Genomic DNA, 22,269 nt, shown 5'->3' with positions numbered 1-22,269 from the left:
CAAAATGTATTTTATTTACTAAATGCAGAATAATGAGTCTGAGGTATTGAGATGAAGACATAGCTTCTAAAAGGCCAATTCTAGGGCTGGGACTTTAACACAATAATTTCAATTAATTAATTAATTAAATAGATTTTAATGAGTTAAACATTTTAACACAATTAATCACCTTATTTTTTTTGCATGCAAAAGTTCCAGTCAGAACTTTTATATTTGAGTGTTCCTAGTATGCCGCATAAGCCACGTGAACTTAATTTTTTCTTCCAAACATGATCTGATTTAGAAGCACAGATGTTCCCAACATTAATGTCATCGTCCACTTTCTGAAGAAAAATATGTTCAAAGAAGTTCCATGAATGATCAAAGTTCCTGAAACACTTGAAAGCTGAATGGGTAGAATAGTGCTTTGCACCAATTTGATGGTTGAATGACCTACATAACAGAATTAAAAACAATAAATGTGTTGTTGTTCCACTAACTTAATGAACAATGCTAACCCGTTTTATCGGCTCTCTTTCAAATCTTTTATCTTTGTCTCCCTTGTAGCTTCTGTGACTGCAGCTCTGTCTAACATGGGGACTCTGTCTTCGCTGCTCCCACTGTCCTCCGTTGGTAACAAGCCATCTATCCTTGGCATCCAGGCCAACTCGGCTGCTCTGGAAGAAGTGAAAAAGAAAGTGGCGAAGCAGGCCAACAGCATTAGCATTAAGGAGTTTACTGATGTAAGACCCCACTGTGTGTGTTTTCAGGATTAAACAAAGCACTAAAAATAGTAAGCAGTCATCAGCATGCTCTCAGTTTGGATGATTTATTATATCGATGTCAGGTATTCTCCAAAACATGGCCAAAATGTTGAGGCTATATATGAAAGCTAAGGCTATAAGGAGCCAGCAGAAATTTTTTTACTGGCGTAAGTTTACTAGAAATACTAACTAACACCAATATACATATTTTAAAGTTTCTGTTTCATCTTATTTGCAAAAATACAACTGAAGAATCATAAATCCTGTTTGTATGTTTATAAATCCCCATCAAAAACCAATACAATTAAATACAGTACTTATCTGATTGACATATTTTGTTAGTGAAAATTAAGGATGTTCAATATACATTAACCAAATATATAATGAATTGAACAATAATGCATTATCAATAAATGCTCAAATATATTTGGATTGCAGCTATGCTCATTTGTTGCTAAAAACGACAGTTTTTCATAGAACAGTGTTTCTAAGTACTGAACTTCACGATAACCGACTTGAAAGTGAAAGGAGGCATGAATTGATTGGCAGATGATTTTCCTGTAGTATTCTTTCCATGCAGAGTCTATTACTAAGGACAAACAACACTTTGAAGACCAGACATGTATTCAGTCTGGAATCTGTCAGGAAAAAAAAAAGGAAAATGTCACCTTGTCTTACTTCTGACTCTAAACATCAGCACTCTTCCACTTGAAACCACATAGAAGTCAAGACCTACAGCTTTGTTGCATGTTTAGAAAAGTTTATTTAAAAAAAACCTCCTTTACAACCCTTCTATTTTTCCAAAGCTTAAAACCACAAATAGTGGCTGAATATATTAAGATGAAGTTATGATCTCAAACTGGGGGAACATATTTCTTAAGTCATTTTATTGTTCTCTGTTTTTATAGAAATGCAAGATGATTGCAGACAGCACTGGAGAGCTGCCGGTGGCACTACCTCATGTTTCCGATGAAGAAGATGATGGCAAACTCTTTGGAGGATCAACCATTCGAGAGCAAAAAGTCATCAACTTCAACATTAATGTAATTTTTAGGTCTTTTTTAGTCTGAGAAATGGACACTGAAGAGGCAAACTGGGCACATATAAAGATGTAGTTGGTGTGATTTGACAGGGGCTTTTTAATAAAAGATTTGTTAAAGCTCTTTGAAATACAGAAAAGGCAGATTTTCATTTGTTAATTTGTCAAAAATATGGCTTTATGGCTTAAAAATAGGAAAAAATAAGTTGTATTGAATCTGGCAGCTGATTATTGATTACTTTAAATGCAGCCTGTAGTGCATAAGTGAAGTTGAAAAATTACCGTTCAGCATTTACATGGATAATGTTTTAAGAAAAATAAAAATGAGCATTTAAATTTCTATTGCAATTTTTTTTTTTCCAACTTTCAGAACACAACAGTTCGTCCAACATCGCGTAGTGATGCAGAAATGGCCAAGGAGTTTCCTGTGTCTTCAGGGTCACAACATCGTAAGAAGGTCAGGATGCATCTCTTCAACCAATAAGGATAAGCAAAGGATTTCCATCTGTTTTTAATACATTAATGCTTCTTCCTGTTCATAATGTTACCATGCAGGAGGGAGAAGGAGTGGTTGCCTATGGAGAGTGGGTTCCAGTTGAGAAAACAGCTGACAAATCTACATCTACGGGCAAAAAGTCTGTGTCAATCGCTCCCCCAGCGACGCCCGCCTTACCGTCGGGCGAGGCGGCATCAGATTCAGGGTTACCCGACGTCATGGAGCAGCAGGTAGCACCTGAACCTGACAACGACAGTGTTTTCCCTGAAATACGGCAGCAGGTAAGACATAAACTCTCTGGAGGTATTGTTGGTGTCTAATAAAGTCACTTTAATTCTGTTCTGGTTGGACTTTCATGTTTTGATATTTTAGGAAAGCCCACCTCTGTGCAGTATCATTAAAATGTTTTGTTTTCTGTTATGACCCATATCAGTTCCTGCTTGAACACTTAGAGCTCCCAGAGCAGCAGCTGGAGAGATCTGAGCTTATTGTAGAAACTAACACTGTCCTACAAATTTAATTACAATTCATTTTGGGAGAATAAAGCAACATTTCCCATAAACAAAGCGCTATAGTTTAAATCCCAGTGAATTGTGCCACGTGGTGCCATAAACAGAGAACCATGGCGCCCAAAAAATATGAAATATTTTAGCATTGTGGCTATTTGAGCCTCCATATAAAAAAAAAACTGCAGCAATATGCCTGTTGACTGTTGTTGGTGTTTTACTGTTTTACATGCATGTTTATTAAAAAGAGTTTATAGAAATGTTAAACTTTACAAGCAAAAGTATGTAGAAGTCTGGCATGTTTGTCTAGATGGCAGTTCATTTCTGAACCAGAAGGTGGTGCTAGACTCCAGTTCAGAAGCAGCTGGTTGCTGACGCCAACACTGAAGTCAGGTGGAGACATGCAAAGAATTTACAAGGTCTATCATGTTATTTAATAGCCTCCATATAGATAACTAAATATTTGAAGATAAAACAGAAGCAGCTATTCTGTGTATTAGATTTATTTTCAGTGAAATGGTTTGAAGGCGACCTGTCCAGGAAGAATTGCACCTGTTGCCCAGTGAACGCTGAGGACCAGCCTCCTTTGAGAAGCTTCAGGGATGAGAGGGAATAGATGGATGTTTGGTTTAGTTTCATCAGAACCTCAGTACATTTGAAAAATCTCATCTAGATTTGTTTTGCTGCATCTGGAGTAATGTCTTCTTCCTCTGAATGGCCTTTCAGCCAATGTCCTGTAGTAACAGGACTTACTGACTATCTCTTAACTTGTGTGTGATTAGAGTATTGTTGCAGTTTGTATCTGGGTTGATTTGAACATTTTGTACCTTCCTAAAGAGGATGATGGTTGGTAGAGTTCCACATTATATAAAATCCCATTCGTCATTGCAGTATTGCTGTTAAAGGATTGGCTGGATACAATAAAATAAAAAAGAAATCTGCAGAACCCTTGGCATCTTCTTTCTACACAACAGAGCTTCTTCAGTCGCTCCAGGTGATCAGTCCTACCCACAGTCATCAGCATCAACACAAACTCTTTGAAGAACCTTGGATAAGATGAGTTGCATGTATTTGGGATTAATAAAGTGTTCTTGAACTGAATTGACAAAACAATGATGTGTCTCTTCTTAATGTGTAGATGTGAAGTTTTAGAGAATTTGTGGAGGAGTTACAGATTATGGTGTTGGCAAGGAGGCCTTTCACCCGTGGAAAATGCAAAAAGCTTCTGGTTTGATCACTTTAATGCTATGAATAACTTCTTCATCAACACTGATCCATGTGTGCCACAGAGGTCACTGTTACCCAACCCAGCCGTGCTGATCAGAGCTTTGAGCAGAAAGCAGCTGTTTCTGCAGAATAACAAGACACCATCTTCTGCTTGGTGGGCACATGCAGAGAGAGACAGCTGTAATGAGATCGGCTGTCAGCGCTGGCAGAGATCACACATCACTGCCAGCGCCTTTGGGCTGTCAATACAAGCAATATGAGAAATAACAAGACACTTGGACTCTGAGTATTTACAGTTCGTTGTCACTGTTCAATTTGCAGTGCTCTGGCAGTGTTTTATATTTTCATGTGGATGAAGGTATTTTGTAGGCAGGCAGGGATATTATTCTGAGACAGAACAAGCTACAAAACCTCTGTCAGAATGTGTGTTTATTAGACGCCAAACTCAGGCTGTTTGGAGCTGGAAATCTCAGAAAAAGCTTCTGAGTGGAAAACAGCAGATGTATGTTGTTCTTGATGTAGCGAAAGTGTCATAAAATAAAAAACTAGTTGCCCAAACAGTGTTTGCAGCAGATGCTACAGAAGATTTATACGTTGGCTGTGTTTATAAACTCCCTGATCAGAATGATCTAAGAATCTCTCACATGTTTGTGCAAGTCTGATTCTTTTGTTCCAGAGAACTAGAGCTGCATTTTGCAATAGTTTTCATAGACTAAGAAGAGTAAAAAATAAAGTAGAACTGAGCATAAACTGTAGCAGGGCACATTTTGTGTTCATAGTTAGAAAAATGTGTTAAATTGAGCCAAAGAAGCTCTGAAAAAAAAACCCCAATAATTTAAGGACTTTCACACATTTATATTAGGGCTGCAGCTAACAATTATTAGAGTAGTCAATCAGTTATACTGACGATTATCATTTATTCGTATTCGTAATTCGTTAGTAATTATCACATTTTGCAGATTTTTTTTATTTATCTTCTTCAGCCTTTTTTTATACATTAGAAATACATTAAAAGATGCAAACTAGAAAATTCCTGAAGAAATTTAACCGGGGCCTGTAAAAGTGTGCCCGTCACTTTGGACCCGTCGTTTGAGCTATAAATTGCACAGTTGGACACACCTAAGAGCACATTAGTGCAGTACTGATGTGCTGACATGGTTCACTGCAATAGTACAATTGCTGAACCTCATGCACAATGAAATTTAGTCTGAGACTGACGACTATAAGCTTCGCACGTGATTATTACTCGCGCTTCGAAATTAAAAAAAAAAAGACAGTGGGTAATTGTTTATGTCTCGAAATTTTTCAACCTTCATACTAAGGATTTTAATTCACACTAGAAAATTCAGAGAAATAATTTACTTTAAGCTAAATATGAATAGTCACAGGAAATATGTATTCTTCCCACAATGCATTGTGAGACCTGTCTCTACCTGTTTGTGAGACTACTCACTGAGCTGAGTTGCTATGGTAATTATCTGCACCTGGGCTGGCTCTCGCTGTCAGACAGTGTGCTGGAGTTTCTATATTTGTGAGACACCCAGCGTCGGTCTGAAGGACCCTGACAAAAAAACCATAAGCCCTAGCAACATTTTAAAAACATTTTACGGGAGCAGGCATGTGTATCTATGTCATGACCGACTTTTAGACCAGTAGACTGATATTTGTGCCTGTGAGGGGGAGTTAAAAAGAGTTTTGGAGTCAGAAATCCACTGTGGTGTGTGTGTGTTTCAGAGAGAAAGATTACTGATTCTGTGAGACACTCAGCCTCAATTTTTGCTCGTTTTTATCAATTTATGTTGTCATTGTAACTCAGAATCCCACTAAAAAATAATAGCTCCCTTCTCGGGATCAAGCTGAACGTTTTGATACCAGTTCTGTGGGGGTGCACGCAGCGGTTTGGGCTCCACTAACGGTGACGGAATAAAAATAAATAAACTAATAAAGAGACCGCTTATTGGGTGTAGAACAATAGGTTCCTGCCATGCATTGCTATGGCAGGCCCCAATAACAAATGATTAAAATAGTTCCCTTTTTAAATAAGAAAATAAAAATGTTATTGCCTAAAATGTGATAACAGAATTTATCTAGTGAATGCTTGATCAAAAGATGTACCTGCAGCTAAAATATACAGTTATTTTACTTCTATTCTGCAGAAGATAATTAATGAAAGCATTAACTGCAAGCAAGAATAAAGTGGGTTTGACCTGAAGCCATAGAAACCTGACTGCTGTTATGTTGTTCTATTTGCTGTTGCACTCCAGATAAATTAATTTGAAAACATGCATCTTATTATTCTAATATATTCCTCAGCACTTTCCAGCTAACTCCAGTCAGACATATTTGTATATTAAACACCCAGCTCTCCTTTGCCTCCCATCTGGAACTTCTCTGGCAGATATCATAACTGCTGCTCCTGTGTGGAAACAGCAAAGATTTAAGTAAAGCCTTAAGTTTTGAAGCAGCAGCTGGGACAGATGGGTCCTTGTAGATGAGCAGTGAAGCATAGAGAAAAGTCCAAACCGATCTAGTGGTAGTTTTCTTCCATCACTTCAAATAGCCTTTTTTTCTTCTTCTTCTTCTCCCCCTCAGAATGTGGATATCACCCAGGCAGTGACGGAGAGAATCAAAGCTCAGAGGCGATTGGCTGAGAACCCCTATGACATCAGTGCCATTTGTATGCTCAGCCGCGCTCAAGAGCAGGTAGAATAATTCTCACTCAGGATTAATAAGGAAATGTTGATTTCTCAAATAGTTATATTTAAAATTGAATGGCTGGCTTTTAAGACAATACTTGTTTTTTTAACAGGTGGATGCATGGGCTCAGTCCAGTAACGTTCCTGGTCTCTTTACTGGTTCTACTGGAGCCCAGGTTCTCAGCTCAGAGGAGCTGTCTACCAGCGGACCACAAGCATGGTTAAAGAAGGTAAGGGTTACTTAGCCACTGTGGCCCAATTCAGTCCATTTAACATAAAATCCTATGGTGAGTCACATGAAGGATGTCTAGGACAGACATTTTTCAAGATTTCAAGAGACTTTATTGTCATTCACATCACGTGTTACATGAGGTGGAACGAAATTGAGAGTCACGGCCCCAGTTACATCCAAATATAAGTATAAAATATAAAAACTAGCTACAAGATCAAATTGTTATAAATAGGAAAAATATTTACAAATATATAAAAACAAGAAGTAGAAAAATGAAATGTATATTAATAGGAATGTACAAAATTGATGAAGTATGAATAATGTAGCAGCATGGGAAGATAAATTTAGCAGTGCAACATTTTAAAGTGTCCGAGTGTAAAGTGCAAATACAGTGTCATTGGGGGGTTGAAGTGACCAAGTTATTGTTAGGGACAGTGCAGTGAGAGAGACTGAGAGGAGTTTGAGAGTCTCACAGCTTCAGGTATGAAGCTGTTTCTCAGTCTGGTTGTCCTGCATTTGATGCTCCGCAGCCTCCTGCCTGAGGGTAGCGGGACAAAAAGTGAGTGTGCTGGGTGAGTGGGGGCCTTCATGATGCAGGAGGCCCTTTTCCTGCATCTGGAGGTGTAGATGTCTGTGGTGGTGGGGAGGTTGACTCCAACAGTCCTCTGTGCAGCCTTCACTACTCTCTGCAGAGCTTTCATCATCGGTCTTCAGTGGTTCAATGTGTAAAACATGGAAATCCTCATTGAAGTTTTGGTCCATTAAGCAGAGGATTTGCATTTCTTCAGGAAAAACAGCAACTCCCTAACACTGTCAACTCTCAATCACACTGCACTTTTAACATGAAACTGGTTTTAGGAATCACACAAATATATTTTAGTGATTAGTTAGGTTAAAGAACAACACCCAAAAAAACAATCATGGACCTGGCAACCACTTAAAGGGAGTGGAGAACAAATATTGGCTGATTAAATGTTAATCCCTACATGTACCAGCGTCTTTTCAGAGATCATGTTTGTTCTGAATGAAGGAACTTTGAATGAAAGGTTTGGAGTGTAAACTGAAAGAAGAGGATTTTTGGGTCTCAAAAAGTTTTAATATTTTCTTTTTTCACAGTAATCAGAGAGGTCACAAATTGGGAATTGAACCCCAAACTACTTGCCTCAGAGGAAAATTAAACAAAACTCTGCAGGAACTTTTAAAAAATTAGATGATAAACCCAAAAGTATTTGGAAGAAAAACATGGTGACCAAATCTGTGGGGCGTTCAGGCCCAGGTTGACTTGAGGCAGTTTTTCTCAATCGCTGAGTCAGGACTCACAAAAGTCATGTCATCAGGTGCCGGTCAACCCCGCTATGGGGAATTTAGGAAAGCGTGCAGCATCACGTTTAATACCAGTTAAGAAAAAAATATGCAGTGTTTCTAAAAGGAAACTGAAAAGAAACCGTTCAGTACAAAACCTTCAGTTTGTTACCAACCCTGAGAAAACAGTTTTCTGTGTTTTGTTTGTATTTGGGATCTGAGCTGGCATTTGTTAAAAGTTCAGGACCGATCGCCGTTCACTGCTGCATTGTTTCTGGTTTCCGTCCATCTTTATCCTCTGTGACAGCTCAGCGGCTGACCAGCAGCTTAGCAGCAGGATCAGACAAACTGCTTTAAACCCAGCTGTCAATGACAAATTAGACATTGTGGTGTGAAAGTTTATGACAGAGGAGACATCTCACCTTTTTCCTCTTGCAAAAACACACTTACTGACCTTAACCGGGCGCTGAGACTGACGGCGGCAGCTCACCTGTTTAATGAGATGGATCAGTTTTTACCAGTCAGTGGTAGGGCTGCCAGCTCAGTTCTAGACTGCTTCTCTCTATATGCTGACTCCTGCCATCCAGTCAACAACATTGAAGTAGTCTCACAAACTGTGGGCTAACACACTGTGTTGTGTAATCCGGTGTGATCTTCTCCCTTTCTGTTCTAACTTCTGGATTTGTCCTGTAGGAAAGGCAGAAGGATGTGAACAAGTTATTTATGGAAATGAAAAAGATTGATTTGAATGATTTATCTTGGTGTATGAAAAAAACTAATATATGTTGTTAAAAATCTGATCACCAAATTTATTTCTGTTTGCTAGAAAGCTTGGATTTACAAATACAAATAATTTTGGTAATTCTAGTGAAACTAAAACAGGAATAGTTTGGTCTGATTTTACTTCAAATAGTGAAAAATATGTCTTTTTATTCAGTGTATGTAAGTGTATTTTTTCAATTGTAAATTATGGAGCTGATTCTTACTCTCCTCAGCCTGCCTACCACTGTCTTTGTGCAGATACTTTAAACCACATATAATATCCGATGTTTGATAGAGCAGTACAGCTCTAGGAAGGTAGTAAAATCACTGACATCAATGAGACCTGTGTCCTAAATCCTTAAACAAAATCAAAACGGCAAACAAACAACAGCAAAATGAAAAAAAGAGAGAGAAAAATAGCTTTCAAAGATTTCAAACCCCCACAGTAACATGCTTTCATATCTTACCAGTCCAAACGTTCGCTCCCCCGAGGTAAAACTTTGCAAAGTCCTCCTCAGCTGTTAGCGCTGCAGGTCTGTGGTTACATGTCTTACTAAGGGCTGTTAGACACCAAGCTGACATGTGCCTGTCAGGAGCCTCAGTGCATGTCTGTCCCTGTTGACTCTGTGGATGGTAACAGTCTGTTGTGTCAAACCCACCAGCAGTTTAGATCCGATTTAACTGTCAGGTTTGGGTCTGTCAGTCAGAAACATTGCGATTGGTTCTTAAGCATATTGAATGAACTCTATGAAACGTGTACATAACACGAACAATTAAAACTATAACTGAATAACTTCCTCTTCCTGCCATAAACGTTGGTGGAGTGACCCATTCCAGTGACCTGGAATGGGTCACTCCACTGGATCTATGTAGAGTTGTGCTGATGCAGAGTTTTTTTCTCTCCTGGGTGTAGGACCAGTTCCTCAGGGCGGCTCCGGTGTCGGGCGGCGTTGGGGAGTTCCTCATGAGGAAGATGGGCTGGAGAACGGGGGAGGGTTTAGGGAGGAACCGCGAAGGGACGGTGGAACCAATCGTCATTGACTTCAAGGTGGACAGAAAAGGTGTGAATTTATCTTTTTTGGGTTATTTAGTACAAATCATTTACTTTATTGAAAATTATTAGCTGTTTTTTTTTCATGAAAATTATTATACAGGCATTTAAAGGGTTAATTCTTGGTTCTGTACTGTATAATAACTCCCCACATGCAAACACTGAATTTCCTGTTAAATCTCCTGCTTCTCTCTGCAGCTCCATCAGCCCCTTCCACATCCCACTGATAGACTCTTTAGGGAGATTTTCAGACAGATGATCATAATAAATATGGCAGCAGTGCTAATGGAGTTCCTGTGCTCACTGATTTTTATCTTCCAGGTCTTGTTGCTGAGGGCGAAAAGCCACAGAAGCAAACAGGAGGACTTGTTGTAACCAAGGACCTAATGGGTAACACATTTACTGCATTATGTCTGTCTGTTTGCTCTTGCTGAAAAGACTCATATGGAAAAATAACTTTGTGTGCCAGATATATTGATTGATTCTTGATTTGTCTCTAAAGCACTTGGGTTTAGACTTGTCTTATTCAAAGCGCCCTGGCAGTGGAGTGATTCCAGATGAGGCTCCCCTCCATTAACACACACTTTAGTTTGTTTCATTCAATTACAATTAAACATGAACATGTCCCATCTTGATGTAAACAGAAAGTTTTGAATAAATAGGAGTAGTTGGAAGAAAAAAAAATTGCCCCTTCTCCCAAAAGTCAATTTGTCATCATCAGCCATCCTTATAGATACCATATCTCTGCACAAAACAGATTAAATATCTTTGTAATGATACAGCACTCTACTGGGTCAATTTACTTCATTATACCTTGTTAGAATATTATATGTTATTACCTTGAAGAAGTAAAAATGTATCTACTCTGGTTATTTTAGACAGATTTGTTCCATAAACAGAAATGCAATGTTCCATTTGTTTATTTCTGACTTGTTTTTTTTTATTTTTTATTTTGAAGTCACTGATCCTCTCAAATTATACACTTTGTTAACCGTATTTTCCGCACTGTAAGGCGCACCTAAAAACCTTCAATTTCCTCAAAAACCGACAGTGCGCCTTGTAACCCGGTGAGCCTTATATATGGACCAATATTGAGCCACAACAGGTCTAGTAACTACGGTAAGCAGCTGCCGACTTCATTTTCCCCCGTAGAAGAAGAAGTGCGCGGTGTATGCTGGGATAGTTGTCAGAACACTGGTTTGTTAATAAAGTTTGATAATACATTTAAAGCCAGGGGGGGAGGGGCAGGGGAAGAGAGACAGAGACTCCGGCGGCAGAGTGTCGGTTGGTCTGTGTTACCCAGAAAGCAGTTGGGCACAATATCCCAACACCAACACCATGAGTGAAACAATGACTGGGGCAGCTACTATATAAAGTACTCGGGGACCATTTCTTTACAAATGTGGATGTGTAATAATAGAGTACGGAACAAATTGTCAACCCAAACTAAAGCGTCTATTCTATGCGCCTTATATATGAAAAAAGTTTTAAAATAGGCCATTCATTGAAGGTGCGCCTTATAATCCGGTGCGCCTTATAGTGCGGAAAATACGGTAACCTTTATTTTACCAGGATAAAAACACATCCTGGCCAAGAGGCAGCAACAAATACAACAGAAAAATAATCAGTTAAATGAAAATATCAAGCTACTCGAGGCATGTACATCTTACAGAATCGACCTCAGGAACTTTTAGTTCTTAATTAATCACATTACAAATTAAAAATAATTTCATTTCAATATTAATTATATTATTTTTGAAGGGCAATTTTGTTTACAGAGACTTCATAATCCATGTTTAATGCTTCATGTTGTGTGTGGTTTTTATTTCCATTTTATTTATTGTTTTTGGCTGTTGTATTTTATTTTGGATGTTTAAAATAACTTCCAATTCCACTCTGGAATCTACTGATTCCACTTTGAGATGGAGAACTTGCATTATTACACCACTATCAATATACACTGCTCAAAAAAATAAAGGGAACACTTTAACATTTAAGTGAACACTGAAGTGTTCCCTTTATTTTTTTGAGCAGTATATTTACTTGAAAGTGATATCAAAACAACAATATTATTGTTTATCACAAAAATTACTGGGGCAATTTATCTGAAGGTTCCACGTTCATCTGTTTACCTTACTGCTCAGGAAAGAAACGGGTTCTGTGTCCTATTTGGGATGCAGAACCCGTCTCTTCTCAGATTCAGTGGAATTGATTCACTGAATCTGTGATTCAACCCCAGAACAAAAGCTAAAAATCTTGTAGAGATAAACGAGTCGTGTTCTGACATGACCTGAAAGGCTGCACAGGGAGGAAGAAGCCCTTACTCTAATGAAGCATTAAAATCCAGATTACAGTTTGCAAACGCTCATTCATATACATAGACTTGTCCTGTGGTCCATTGAAACTGGACATAAGGCCCATTGCTGTAGGTGTTAGAACATTTCCTGACTGTGAAAGAAATGTTTTCTTCAGGAAGGATCAGTGAACTTAATGAAATAGATGGTGACCCACCTGCCTGATTTCACCGCTGGTTTAAACAAAAGATTCTCCTTGCGTCTGTATACATAAAATAAGTCAGTAAATCTTGAAATTAGCATTAGATTGATCTGTTTGCTTGTTCATGTTCTCATTATCACAGTGTGGCCCAGAATGGGAGCAGTTCAAAGAACTCCATCAAAACCTGATATTCTGAAGACACGACTCAGATTCTGACAGAAAATGTCTTTTATTTAAACTTGTGAAAATGGTCGCCATCCTTTCCTTCTCGTTTTATTCATGCTGGTTTTATTTGTGCACAGGGAAGCACCCGGTTTCTGCTCTCATTGAGTTGTGCAACAAGAAGCGGATCACGCAGCCAGAATTTGTCATGGTTCACCACAGCGGACCAGACCACCGCAAGAGTTTCCTTTTCAAGGTCGGTTCGTCTGATAAGCAGACCCATTCAATAAATGTGAATATTATTGAAAAGCCGATTTATTATAGGAACTTTTTCACTAAGTGACATACATTATAAAGATTAATTGCACAGATGACCTTTATTTCTGTTAATTATGATGATTTTCCACTTTACATTTAAAAGTAGATTATTATATTTGACCAATAAAAAATCGTGTTTAAAAATAGAAATGTGAGCTTTGTGAAAGGTGTTTTATACTTGCTTAAAAGTATAGTTGTTGGTACATGTAATATGACAATCAAGGCTCATTGCGACTTATTTTCCAATTAACTGAGTATGACTGTAAATTCAGAATGATACAGTGTCTGTATTAGCATGGATCCTTAAAACATGATTATGGATCATACCTTATTCTCTGTCGTATTTTGGCAACAGATGAAAGTTTCATCGAAGCTGATTACTCTATAATTTTAGTATACCTTGGCTCCACATTGGTTCTGCTTTTCTTTCAACTGTGAACTAAAAACGTTTGAAGATTTTTTTTTCTTACCAACTTCATTAAAATTGAGCCCTGCAGAATCAACCAAACAATAAACCAGTTGTCCATAACAACATTTCAGTAGCTGTGTTTCCTGTACAACTGTGTGAGAAACTTTGTCGATTTTCTGCTAAATCAACAAAGCATTTCCAGTTCTTATTTCTATTAAATTGGAAATGCAAATAGAGTCAGACATGAATAATCTTGTTCATATGATAAGTCATTTAAAATCACTGAGGTGACAGGTGTACATCCTAAAGAGGCAGTATTGTGTAAAGTCAACATTTTAAGCTTTACATCATGTTAATTTGTTATTCCCTCATTAAAAACATATCTCTAGTGTTGCTTTGATTCTTTCATGCATGTTTGAGAAATCCTATAATGTCCCCTGGCAACCATTCAGCTGTGAAAAACGTTCGGGTTGAGCTAGCAGTTTCTAAGCTTCCAGGCTTCTGCCTCACAGAGCTTCTACTCCCACACTCAGCTCCTTCAGACTAGCCTGCAGCAATCAGCTAACACCTGGTGGAACTGTACATCATCTGAGCTACTTCTCAGTGTAACACTGATGAACACATTAAAGGGTTAATAGAGGAGGCATGTTTGACTTCCTGAAAGCTGAGTTTCATAAAGAGGAGGAGCTTTTAAAGAGACAGAGGCCCAATTTATTCCATTCATCCATCCATTTTTTGTACACCCTTGTCCTTAGTAGGTGGGCTTGTGCCTAACTAGGGGTCACCCTGGACAGGTCACCAGTCTGTCGCAGGGCAACACAGAGACAGACATGACAAACTACCATGCACACACAGAGGATTTAGAGAGACCAATTAACCTGACAGTCATGTTTTTGGACTGTGGGAGGAAGCTGGAGTACCTGGAGAAAACCCACCATGCACAGGGAGAACATGGAGACTCCATGCAGAAGGACCCGGGCTGGGAATCAAACCCAGAACCTTCTTGCTGCAAGGCAACAGCTCTACCAACTGCGCCGCTGTGAAACCCCTGCCCAATACATTTTAATACATAGTATTGCCCCTTTAAGCAAAAATACTTTTGTAATTTCAATTTGCACAATTTTATGATTCATGGAAATGCAGCTAGTGTCATACATTTTCTCATATATTTTTGAGTAAATCTAATATTCTGTGTTTACATCTTCCTGACCTTCTTGTTTTCACTGTCTGTAATTAAAAGCGTAAATCAACTGAATCCATAGCTCCTGTGTTATTAAAGCCATCCATATGCTGTGTTGCTGCAGGTCACTGTGAACGGGGTGGACTATCAGCCGCAGACTGCCAGTCCCAATAAGAAACACGCCAAGGCCATGGCAGCCACCGTCGCCTTGCAGGCTCTCGGAGAGGTATGGCCTCGTCTTCTTTTCCACCTGGGTCGAAATAACAGAATACACTTGTTGTTGTAACTGCACTTCCCCGTTAGAGAGCCTTTAAACAGCTGCTGTTATTTTCTCGTGGCCTTTAACTTGTTAAAAATGCCTCAGCTTTTCTCTCTCTCAGTTGTTTATTTCAACGCTTTGCTGTGTAGGTGAGAGTATCAGATCACTGTAAAGCTGAGCTCATTTTTGATTCAACTGAATACATTTATCGTGTTTAGATTGACCACAGATATACAGGCTTACATTATTAATCCATTATGTTAAGGCCTAGAAAATTATTGGGAAGACTATAGACATCACAGCTGTCGAACACAATCATCAACACCCTCCACAAGGAGGGAAGACCACAACCATCACTGCTTAAGAAGATAACATATTACTGTGGAAAAGTTCAGCTGTAGGATAAGGTATTGTAGAACTGCTGGACTGAAGACTATGAAGCAAAGAATTTAATGTTTATTTAAAGCATTAACACAAGTAGTATTTTTCCCTTTGATGAAAAAGTTGTTCTGATTATGTCATCAGTGAGGAATCATCAATCCATCCATTTTCTTTACACCCTGGTCCCCAGTGGGGTCAGGAGGGGTGCTGGTGCTTATCTCATTTTGGGAAGAGGCGAGGAACAATCTGGACAGGTCGGCAGTCCATCACAGAGGAATCAGTGGATTTTACAATTGTCTGGTTGACATAAAACACTTATTTGGGATGTGGCCTGATCACAGATGACTACGGTAGAAAACCAGCCAAAGACCACACGTTGGTTGGTAAATGTTCCCACAATTAGCTTTAAGTAAGAAGAAAAGAAAAAAACTGGAGATGTAAAAGGGAAATGGATGGAGCTTCAGAGCATCAACACGCAGTGAAAATATCTATTTCCAGAATATTTTCCTACTGTTGTTCAATGTGTCTAAATCTTTAATGTCCTTTTAAAGATGGGGAATGCCTGCAGACGGCCTCTATTCAGAGTCCCAGTCTAAATAGACCAAGACGTCCTTTCACCACACAGCTTCAGTAACCAACAACGTCTTTGTGAAAAATTCTTTCACATTGCACAAAGAAACGCAAACATCTAACCATGTCAGACAGATTTAGAGTGATGCAGCAAAAGCAAATGAGGTGGATTAGCAAAGCTAACCAGCAACTGATGGTGTCATCGAGGACATGTTGCCATGGAATATTGTCTCTGATGCCTGGAAATTGATCTGTTACATGTCCTGATAGTCATAAAACAGTCTTAAGTCAGAGGCTTCTTCAAAATTATTGCAAGATTGACTGCTACAGGAGATCCTTCCTGCCCACATCATCACCATCCACAGCAATTCTTTGAAGATACTTGGATGATATGAGTTATGATAACATTTTATTTCCCTTTAGGATAAACAATGTATTTTTAATCTAGCTGAATGAATTGAAAATGGGCCAAGATGATGGTAGTGAATTTTTCTGAAAAGAAAAAAAGACTCATATATCTACATATACACACAGCTAAAAACGGCATGTCTGTTCCTCAGATTGATTGCAGCGTTGCAGAATTGTTGCTTTTTCTTTTGCATCTTCTAAAGGTGTGCTTCATTTTTATTGAGTTTATGCTGACATTCTTTCCTGTAATGTAGAATGCTTGCAGGTCATGAAATGAAAATATTGGAAAATTTCTCCAAGGAAGCAAGTGGAAGTAGATTTTGAGTTGGTTTTATACTTTGATGAAATGACAGAGTGACAGCTTATAGATCAGCCATATAGAATCACTAATGCTTCCATTATCACTGATCCATTAGTTATCAGCCATACTGTACCCATTAGTCCATTAGTGAGCTGTCATAAGAGATGAAATAGTTTGACCTTTTCATTATAAATATTGAATGAAAATAAACATCTACCTGATGAAATTAAGCTGGAATCACATTTTCTAATTCATGGTGATTATTTATCAAGACGTTTTGAATGTTCTGAAATGAGTGAAATTCAACCTCAGAGTAAGAAAAGAAGTCATTGTATTTTAAACAGATTGATGTCTGGACTGTTGATTCTTTTCTGTTGTAGATTAGCTGCTGGATTTGGAACGATGGCCTCATATTAGAATTTTGGGAAATGTTGGTATCTCATGGTCGACTGCGGGGCGATTGGGATTCTGTCCCATTTCTACTTTGGTTTCTTCTGTTCAAAGAACATTGTTCCAGAAGTCTTGTCTTCCAATCAGATGCAACCTCCTGTTTGAACGTTTACCTTTAATCTGCTAACTGAGGCCTGTGGAGTCTGAGATGGAGCTCTTGGGATTTTTTTGGCATGTCACTGACTGAGGATTTAAGTGTCTAAAAAGTTCAGTTTAGTTTTATGTATTTGTCATTTCACAAATATTGTCTCAAGATACTTTACATAAAATTCCATACAGTCCAGTCATACAGACACATTCAAAGGTCAACTCCATAGATTCCAACTGATTCTAGTTATTAGTCAGTGCAGTCAAGATGAGGATGTTATTCAAATTGGTTTAAAATGCTGGCCAGCTGAGTCACTGACAGTCAACACTGGACTGTGTGGGTACATGTAGCAAAAACAGAAAAGAACATTTTCTTTAAACAAGAAGAAAACTTCTGCAGAACCAGAGCCTGGCTCAGTGTGAGCAGCCATCTGCTGCAACCAACTGGGGGTTTGAGAAAACAAAACAGACACCCCAAAAATAAACAGAAACACAGATCCAGGAGTACTTTCTGAAATTAAATTAAAAGAAGTAAAGCTTCTTTTAATTTAAGCTCTTTTGTGGCTCCCTTGTGGCAAACTACAAACAGAACCCCTTGTGGTTTTCCATAACCACCATATTTGTTTAAAGTCTGACTAAAAATTGCTTTTCAACAGATTCTTCAACCTGGACTTTGACTAGTGTGCTGTGTTTGTCATAAAATAGATAACTTAAAAACATTTTAAAATTGATTTTTGAACATTTTGAATTGATTCAGAATTCCCAGTACTAAGAATTGTGATTCTCTACGGAATCATTTTTTTTCCTCCACCTCTACTCTCTATATTCTCTGTATTGAGCCCCTGGAGTGTAAAAGAAGAAAAACAAGAGAAGGGACTGTTGCTGCTGTCCGCAGATTGACCCTACTGACCCTCATTGAGGTTAACATGTCAGGTGGAAGATTGTTTCCTTTTAAAATGCTCCTTTTTATTTGAGCTCACAGCCTGAAGAGGAAAGCCTGGCTAGGAAAGAAAGATCCTGACCCATATGGTTGGAGCCATTATTTCTGTCCGGCCCTCGGGGGGTTGGATGCAGCTTTGGAGGATTTTAACTTGGAGAATGGAGGGTGTTGCATGTTTCAGGGGTCAGTCAGTCCATCGATGCATTACAGGCAGTGGAGTTGCTGTTTACTTTAAGTGTAGTTTTGATTTTTTTTTAAAGTGAAAGAGCTTTGGGTTTGTGTGACTTTCGTTTGCAGAGATGTGCTGACACATGTTTCCATCAGTAAAGAGCATCAGTCTCAGAGGCAGCAGCAGTTTATTGAAGGTCGTATTTGGAAGCATTTTATAAGGTCACTTCCTGATATCCAATATTCCAGACATTTGGCTGCTCTTAGATAAAATTTGGTGCCGCTATCCAAGATTTCACAAAGGTTAGCATCAGTGTCTCATGGTGTAGAAAACTGATCTTTTTTTTTTCAAAGTACAAACCAGAGATGAGATTTTTCTATCACACTTTTTGTAGATGAAATATGGAAATGATCACATCTTACATATAGTTTTGTTTGTCTAGTATTTTTTTTTAATAAACTATATTTCCATTGTTTTTGCTCCTTATCGAAAGGCCAGCTGACTTTTAAGAAATATAAGGTAATCAGTCACGTCCATCTTCCCAGCTATTCTAGCTTGTAGACCCATAAAAAAACCTAATTTTGTGTGGAATTCAACTATAAACAAGAACATCTTCAAATGATGTTTTAATATTAGGTTTAAAAAAAGTTTTCTGATGACTTTGCCTTAATAGTTTCAAGACTACAAGTTATTTACATGTACATCCATCAGAGACTAAATCTAAATAAAAAAATCTGAGATATTTTTGTAGCCTCTCATTAGACAGGCAGCTCCCCACACAGTGAACTTTCCAATCAGTTTCCTTAAATTACTGCTGCTGCCCCAACAGATGGGTGTGAAGGAAATTCTTTCAGCCGCAAACTTCTTGAAGATTCGTAACATCTTGTTGCAAACATGGAAAGGTAGAAGTGAGAGCAGCCTTCAGCGCTGTGGCTGCTGTTAGCCTCTTTGCAAACTTCTAATTATTCACACATTTGTATGCAAAGCTATTCACAAAAAGTTCTTTTTAACTGGAGTCTCCTTGGAAAACTCCTGTGCCGCAAACAATCAGATGTGATGGAAACGGTAGGAGTCAAGCCAATAACGGCAAATATTTTTACTCGGTGTTGATTATGGGGACATGGCCTATTGTTCTTCCAAACAGGTTCATCTCAGTAGATTAGAACAGCATAAAAAGGTTAATTTATTTTAGTAATTAAATTTATAAAGTTCAGCTCATTAAAGCAATTAATTCCCCAGAGCAATATATTAAATATGGCAAGTTTTCAGAATATTAGAATATTACATGAGGCCAACAAAACACCTTGGATAGTTTTGCTGGTGCAGTGAAGGACTGTAGCATTAACTTGCTGCAAGATGTTACTCTGGTGATCCTTCCACTCAACTTTCCACTTGTATGCTAGGATACAGTAACAGAAACGCCAACCTTCTAAGCCAAATTGTGGAGGTTATCAGTAGCTAAGTTTGCATTAAGAATGTGCGCAGCACTTCAATATTCCGCTAATGGTGAAAAAATACAATTTTGCAAAAGCTTGTTCACATTATTTAAAAAACAAGCTGCACCATCATCCTGCTACCACTTCCTGTTTAACTTCTTATTGGTAACATTCAGTTGTTGATCACGGCTCATGGAATACAGAAAAAGTGTTTCCATTACAGTTCTGCAAAATACACCAATTTTGATGCAGTGGAAAAACCACCTCAAACTTTTTTTTTTTTTTTTTACTTGGCGTGTTTCCATTAAGCAAACTTAGTTTCATAATTCCTATTTACATAACTTTGTGGTCAAGCTTCTGACAGCTGAGTAGTTGTAATGTCAGCAGTCTTCCTTATGATTCTAGGCCAGTGGGTCATGTTGTACCGAGCAGAGGGGGGGTGAGAGTAAATTTCAGAAATCTCAGAAATGTAATAAAAGACAAGGAAATTTCTGAGTTTGAAAAGTCAAAAATTTGCTAGAAAAAAATCTGAAACTTTGAGAATTCCTTGCATTTCCTAGAAAAAAAATTCAAATACTGATTTTCAAAAGTCAAAATATTCTGACATTAATCTCCAAATTTCAGGGATTTTTCAAGCAAATGTTCAATATCTTAAACTCTTGTAGAAAGTTTTCCTAGAAAGTTTCTCAGTTGGTGGAATTACACTCTTTTTTTCTATCTACGATGATTTTAATGCGTCGTCGTAATCTGGCGTTTAGTAAAAAAAAATATGTAAGTAATCTTCACTGTTCTAAAACAAAGTTATTGTTTTTAATGCCATGTAGTGGGGAAAAAGTCATATGCAGCTGAATTCTAACGGTTGACATGGTTAAAAAATGATATAAATATCACTTAAATTGTGTTCTGAAACAGTCATTTAGATAACATTGCAATTTATTTGATGTACTTGGAGATTATAAAGTTGCCAACTGGAGTTAGATGCCATAGTGGTCCAAGCATTTCCTGCTTGTCCTAAAGAAACTTTAATATTAACATAACAGGAACATTAGACTAATAACGCTACCCAGTGTCATGATAAAATGCATGAGATGTATCAATGAACTTGTTTTGAGATGTGTTCCTGTTTTTTCTGGCAGGTTCCTGCAGACGGACCTGGACTCTACACCGGCCCCGTCTTCACTGCTGCCTCAACCGGCCCTCTGTTCTCCACATAGACAGCTTTTATTTTCCTACTGCAAACATTTCAGTTTGTGACACTCAGTCAGGAAGGTACAGGATGTATTGCATCTAAAACAGCTTCCTGCTTTTGTTCAGGATGCCTCACTGTCATGGCAGACCCGGTGCACAACATGGAACTGAGCCAGTCAGTAAATCCACTTGTGGTGTTTCTTTCTGGTACCTAAATATTCTGTTGTTCTCCGTTGTAGCTGATGGTGAGATGGTGAGATCTCAGCTGCCATCTAGGTGGTTTTAAACCCCTTCTGACATGCTTGGACGTATTACACAGAGATTGTATAAAGTATGCATGACTGTACCTTTGTAAGTTATGTAAATATGTATAGTGAGTGTAATGTATAGCAACTGTTTTAATCTTTTATTAGTTGAAACTAAGTAAAGACTTCTAGCAGTAAATGACAGGCCTTGGTTCTGTTTGTCCTCATGTTGTAGTTTTCCTTCTGACTAAATGTTTATCACACAAGGCTGTTCAAGTTGGAATAAAGCCTTCTAACATATGCAAACTGAAATAAAGATTCTATTTATGTAACATGGTTAAATAACCAACAATGTCTGGGTTCTTTGAGTGTTTTCACTGGAAATGTCACACAGCTTTATTAGTTGTTGAAATCTCAAAAACTGGCATGAGAGTAGTGCACACTTCTCACCCTACTGAGGTAAATGAGGTCTTACAAGGGAACTGTGGAATATAATGTAAGTAGGTTTGTTGAGTTCTACCTGTTGTGGAAAAAAACTATTACCAAGCACTGTCAGGTGAAATCACTCAATCAGGTTTATTCATATATTGTACAGAGAGCTTGTAGGACAATCAATAATGAAGCAGGTCTGGGTGAAAAGCTCTGCCAGGCAGAGTCAACACATGAGTTTTATACCAAGGATAAGGAATTCAAAACAAGAGGCGAGACAGTCGGGCTCTGATGCAGCTGTAGAAAACAACTTCCAACCCAAATAGTTCTTTTGGTGAGAGTTCACAAGCATTTCATATAACATGATCAGCAGATGCTAACTTGTAGTCATTTTCCACCACACACCTTAATGTAATATTACACACAATTTGGACATAAATGACCCTTTTTCACTAGTGACTAGCCGTTTGGCTTTACATCAGTGGTTCTTAACCTGGGTTCGATCGAACCCCAGGGATTCGGTGAGTCGATCTCAGGGGTTCGTCGGAGCATCTGCCGCGGAGGTAAAGACACACTGGTGTAAAGTCGTGATGACGCCCCGCTTTGCTGCAGAGGATCACGTTACATTGCTTAGCCAATCAGAGGATCATGTTACATTGCTTAGCCAATCAGAGGATCATGTTACATTGCTTAGCCAATCAGAGGATCACGTTACATTGCTTAGCCAATCAGAGGATCATGTTACATTGCTTAGCCAATCAGAGGATCACGTTACATTGCTTAGCCA

At 38.3% G+C, this 22,269-nt stretch overlaps 1 protein-coding gene across 2 annotated transcripts in view; it reads left to right on the top strand.

Moving 5' to 3' along the window:
- sonb (SON DNA and RNA binding protein b) overlaps window positions 1-21,414 on the top strand; it is a 31,180-nt gene extending 9,766 nt beyond the window's left edge. For both annotated transcript variants that reach the window (XM_008430183.3, XM_008430191.3), the window contains exons 10-20: window positions 547-722; window positions 1,652-1,786; window positions 2,153-2,239; window positions 2,338-2,559; window positions 6,604-6,714; window positions 6,821-6,937; window positions 9,917-10,064; window positions 10,376-10,444; window positions 12,853-12,968; window positions 14,744-14,845; window positions 20,757-21,414. In XM_008430183.3, the coding sequence (XP_008428405.1) occupies window positions 547-722; window positions 1,652-1,786; window positions 2,153-2,239; window positions 2,338-2,559; window positions 6,604-6,714; window positions 6,821-6,937; window positions 9,917-10,064; window positions 10,376-10,444; window positions 12,853-12,968; window positions 14,744-14,845; window positions 20,757-20,834 (1,361 nt within the window). In that variant the 3' untranslated portion in view covers window positions 20,835-21,414. The remainder of the gene's footprint in view (window positions 1-546; window positions 723-1,651; window positions 1,787-2,152; window positions 2,240-2,337; window positions 2,560-6,603; window positions 6,715-6,820; window positions 6,938-9,916; window positions 10,065-10,375; window positions 10,445-12,852; window positions 12,969-14,743; window positions 14,846-20,756) is intronic.
- Window positions 21,415-22,269: the final 855 nt, after the last annotated feature.

Source organism: Poecilia reticulata, chromosome 2 (genome assembly GCF_904066995.2).
Source record: "Poecilia reticulata chromosome 2, P_reticulata-male-v2, whole genome shotgun sequence".
Taxonomy (NCBI): Eukaryota; Metazoa; Chordata; class Actinopteri; order Cyprinodontiformes; family Poeciliidae; genus Poecilia; species Poecilia reticulata.
Note: the sequence above shows the minus strand (reverse complement) of the source record. Positions and strands in the feature narration are given on the sequence as shown.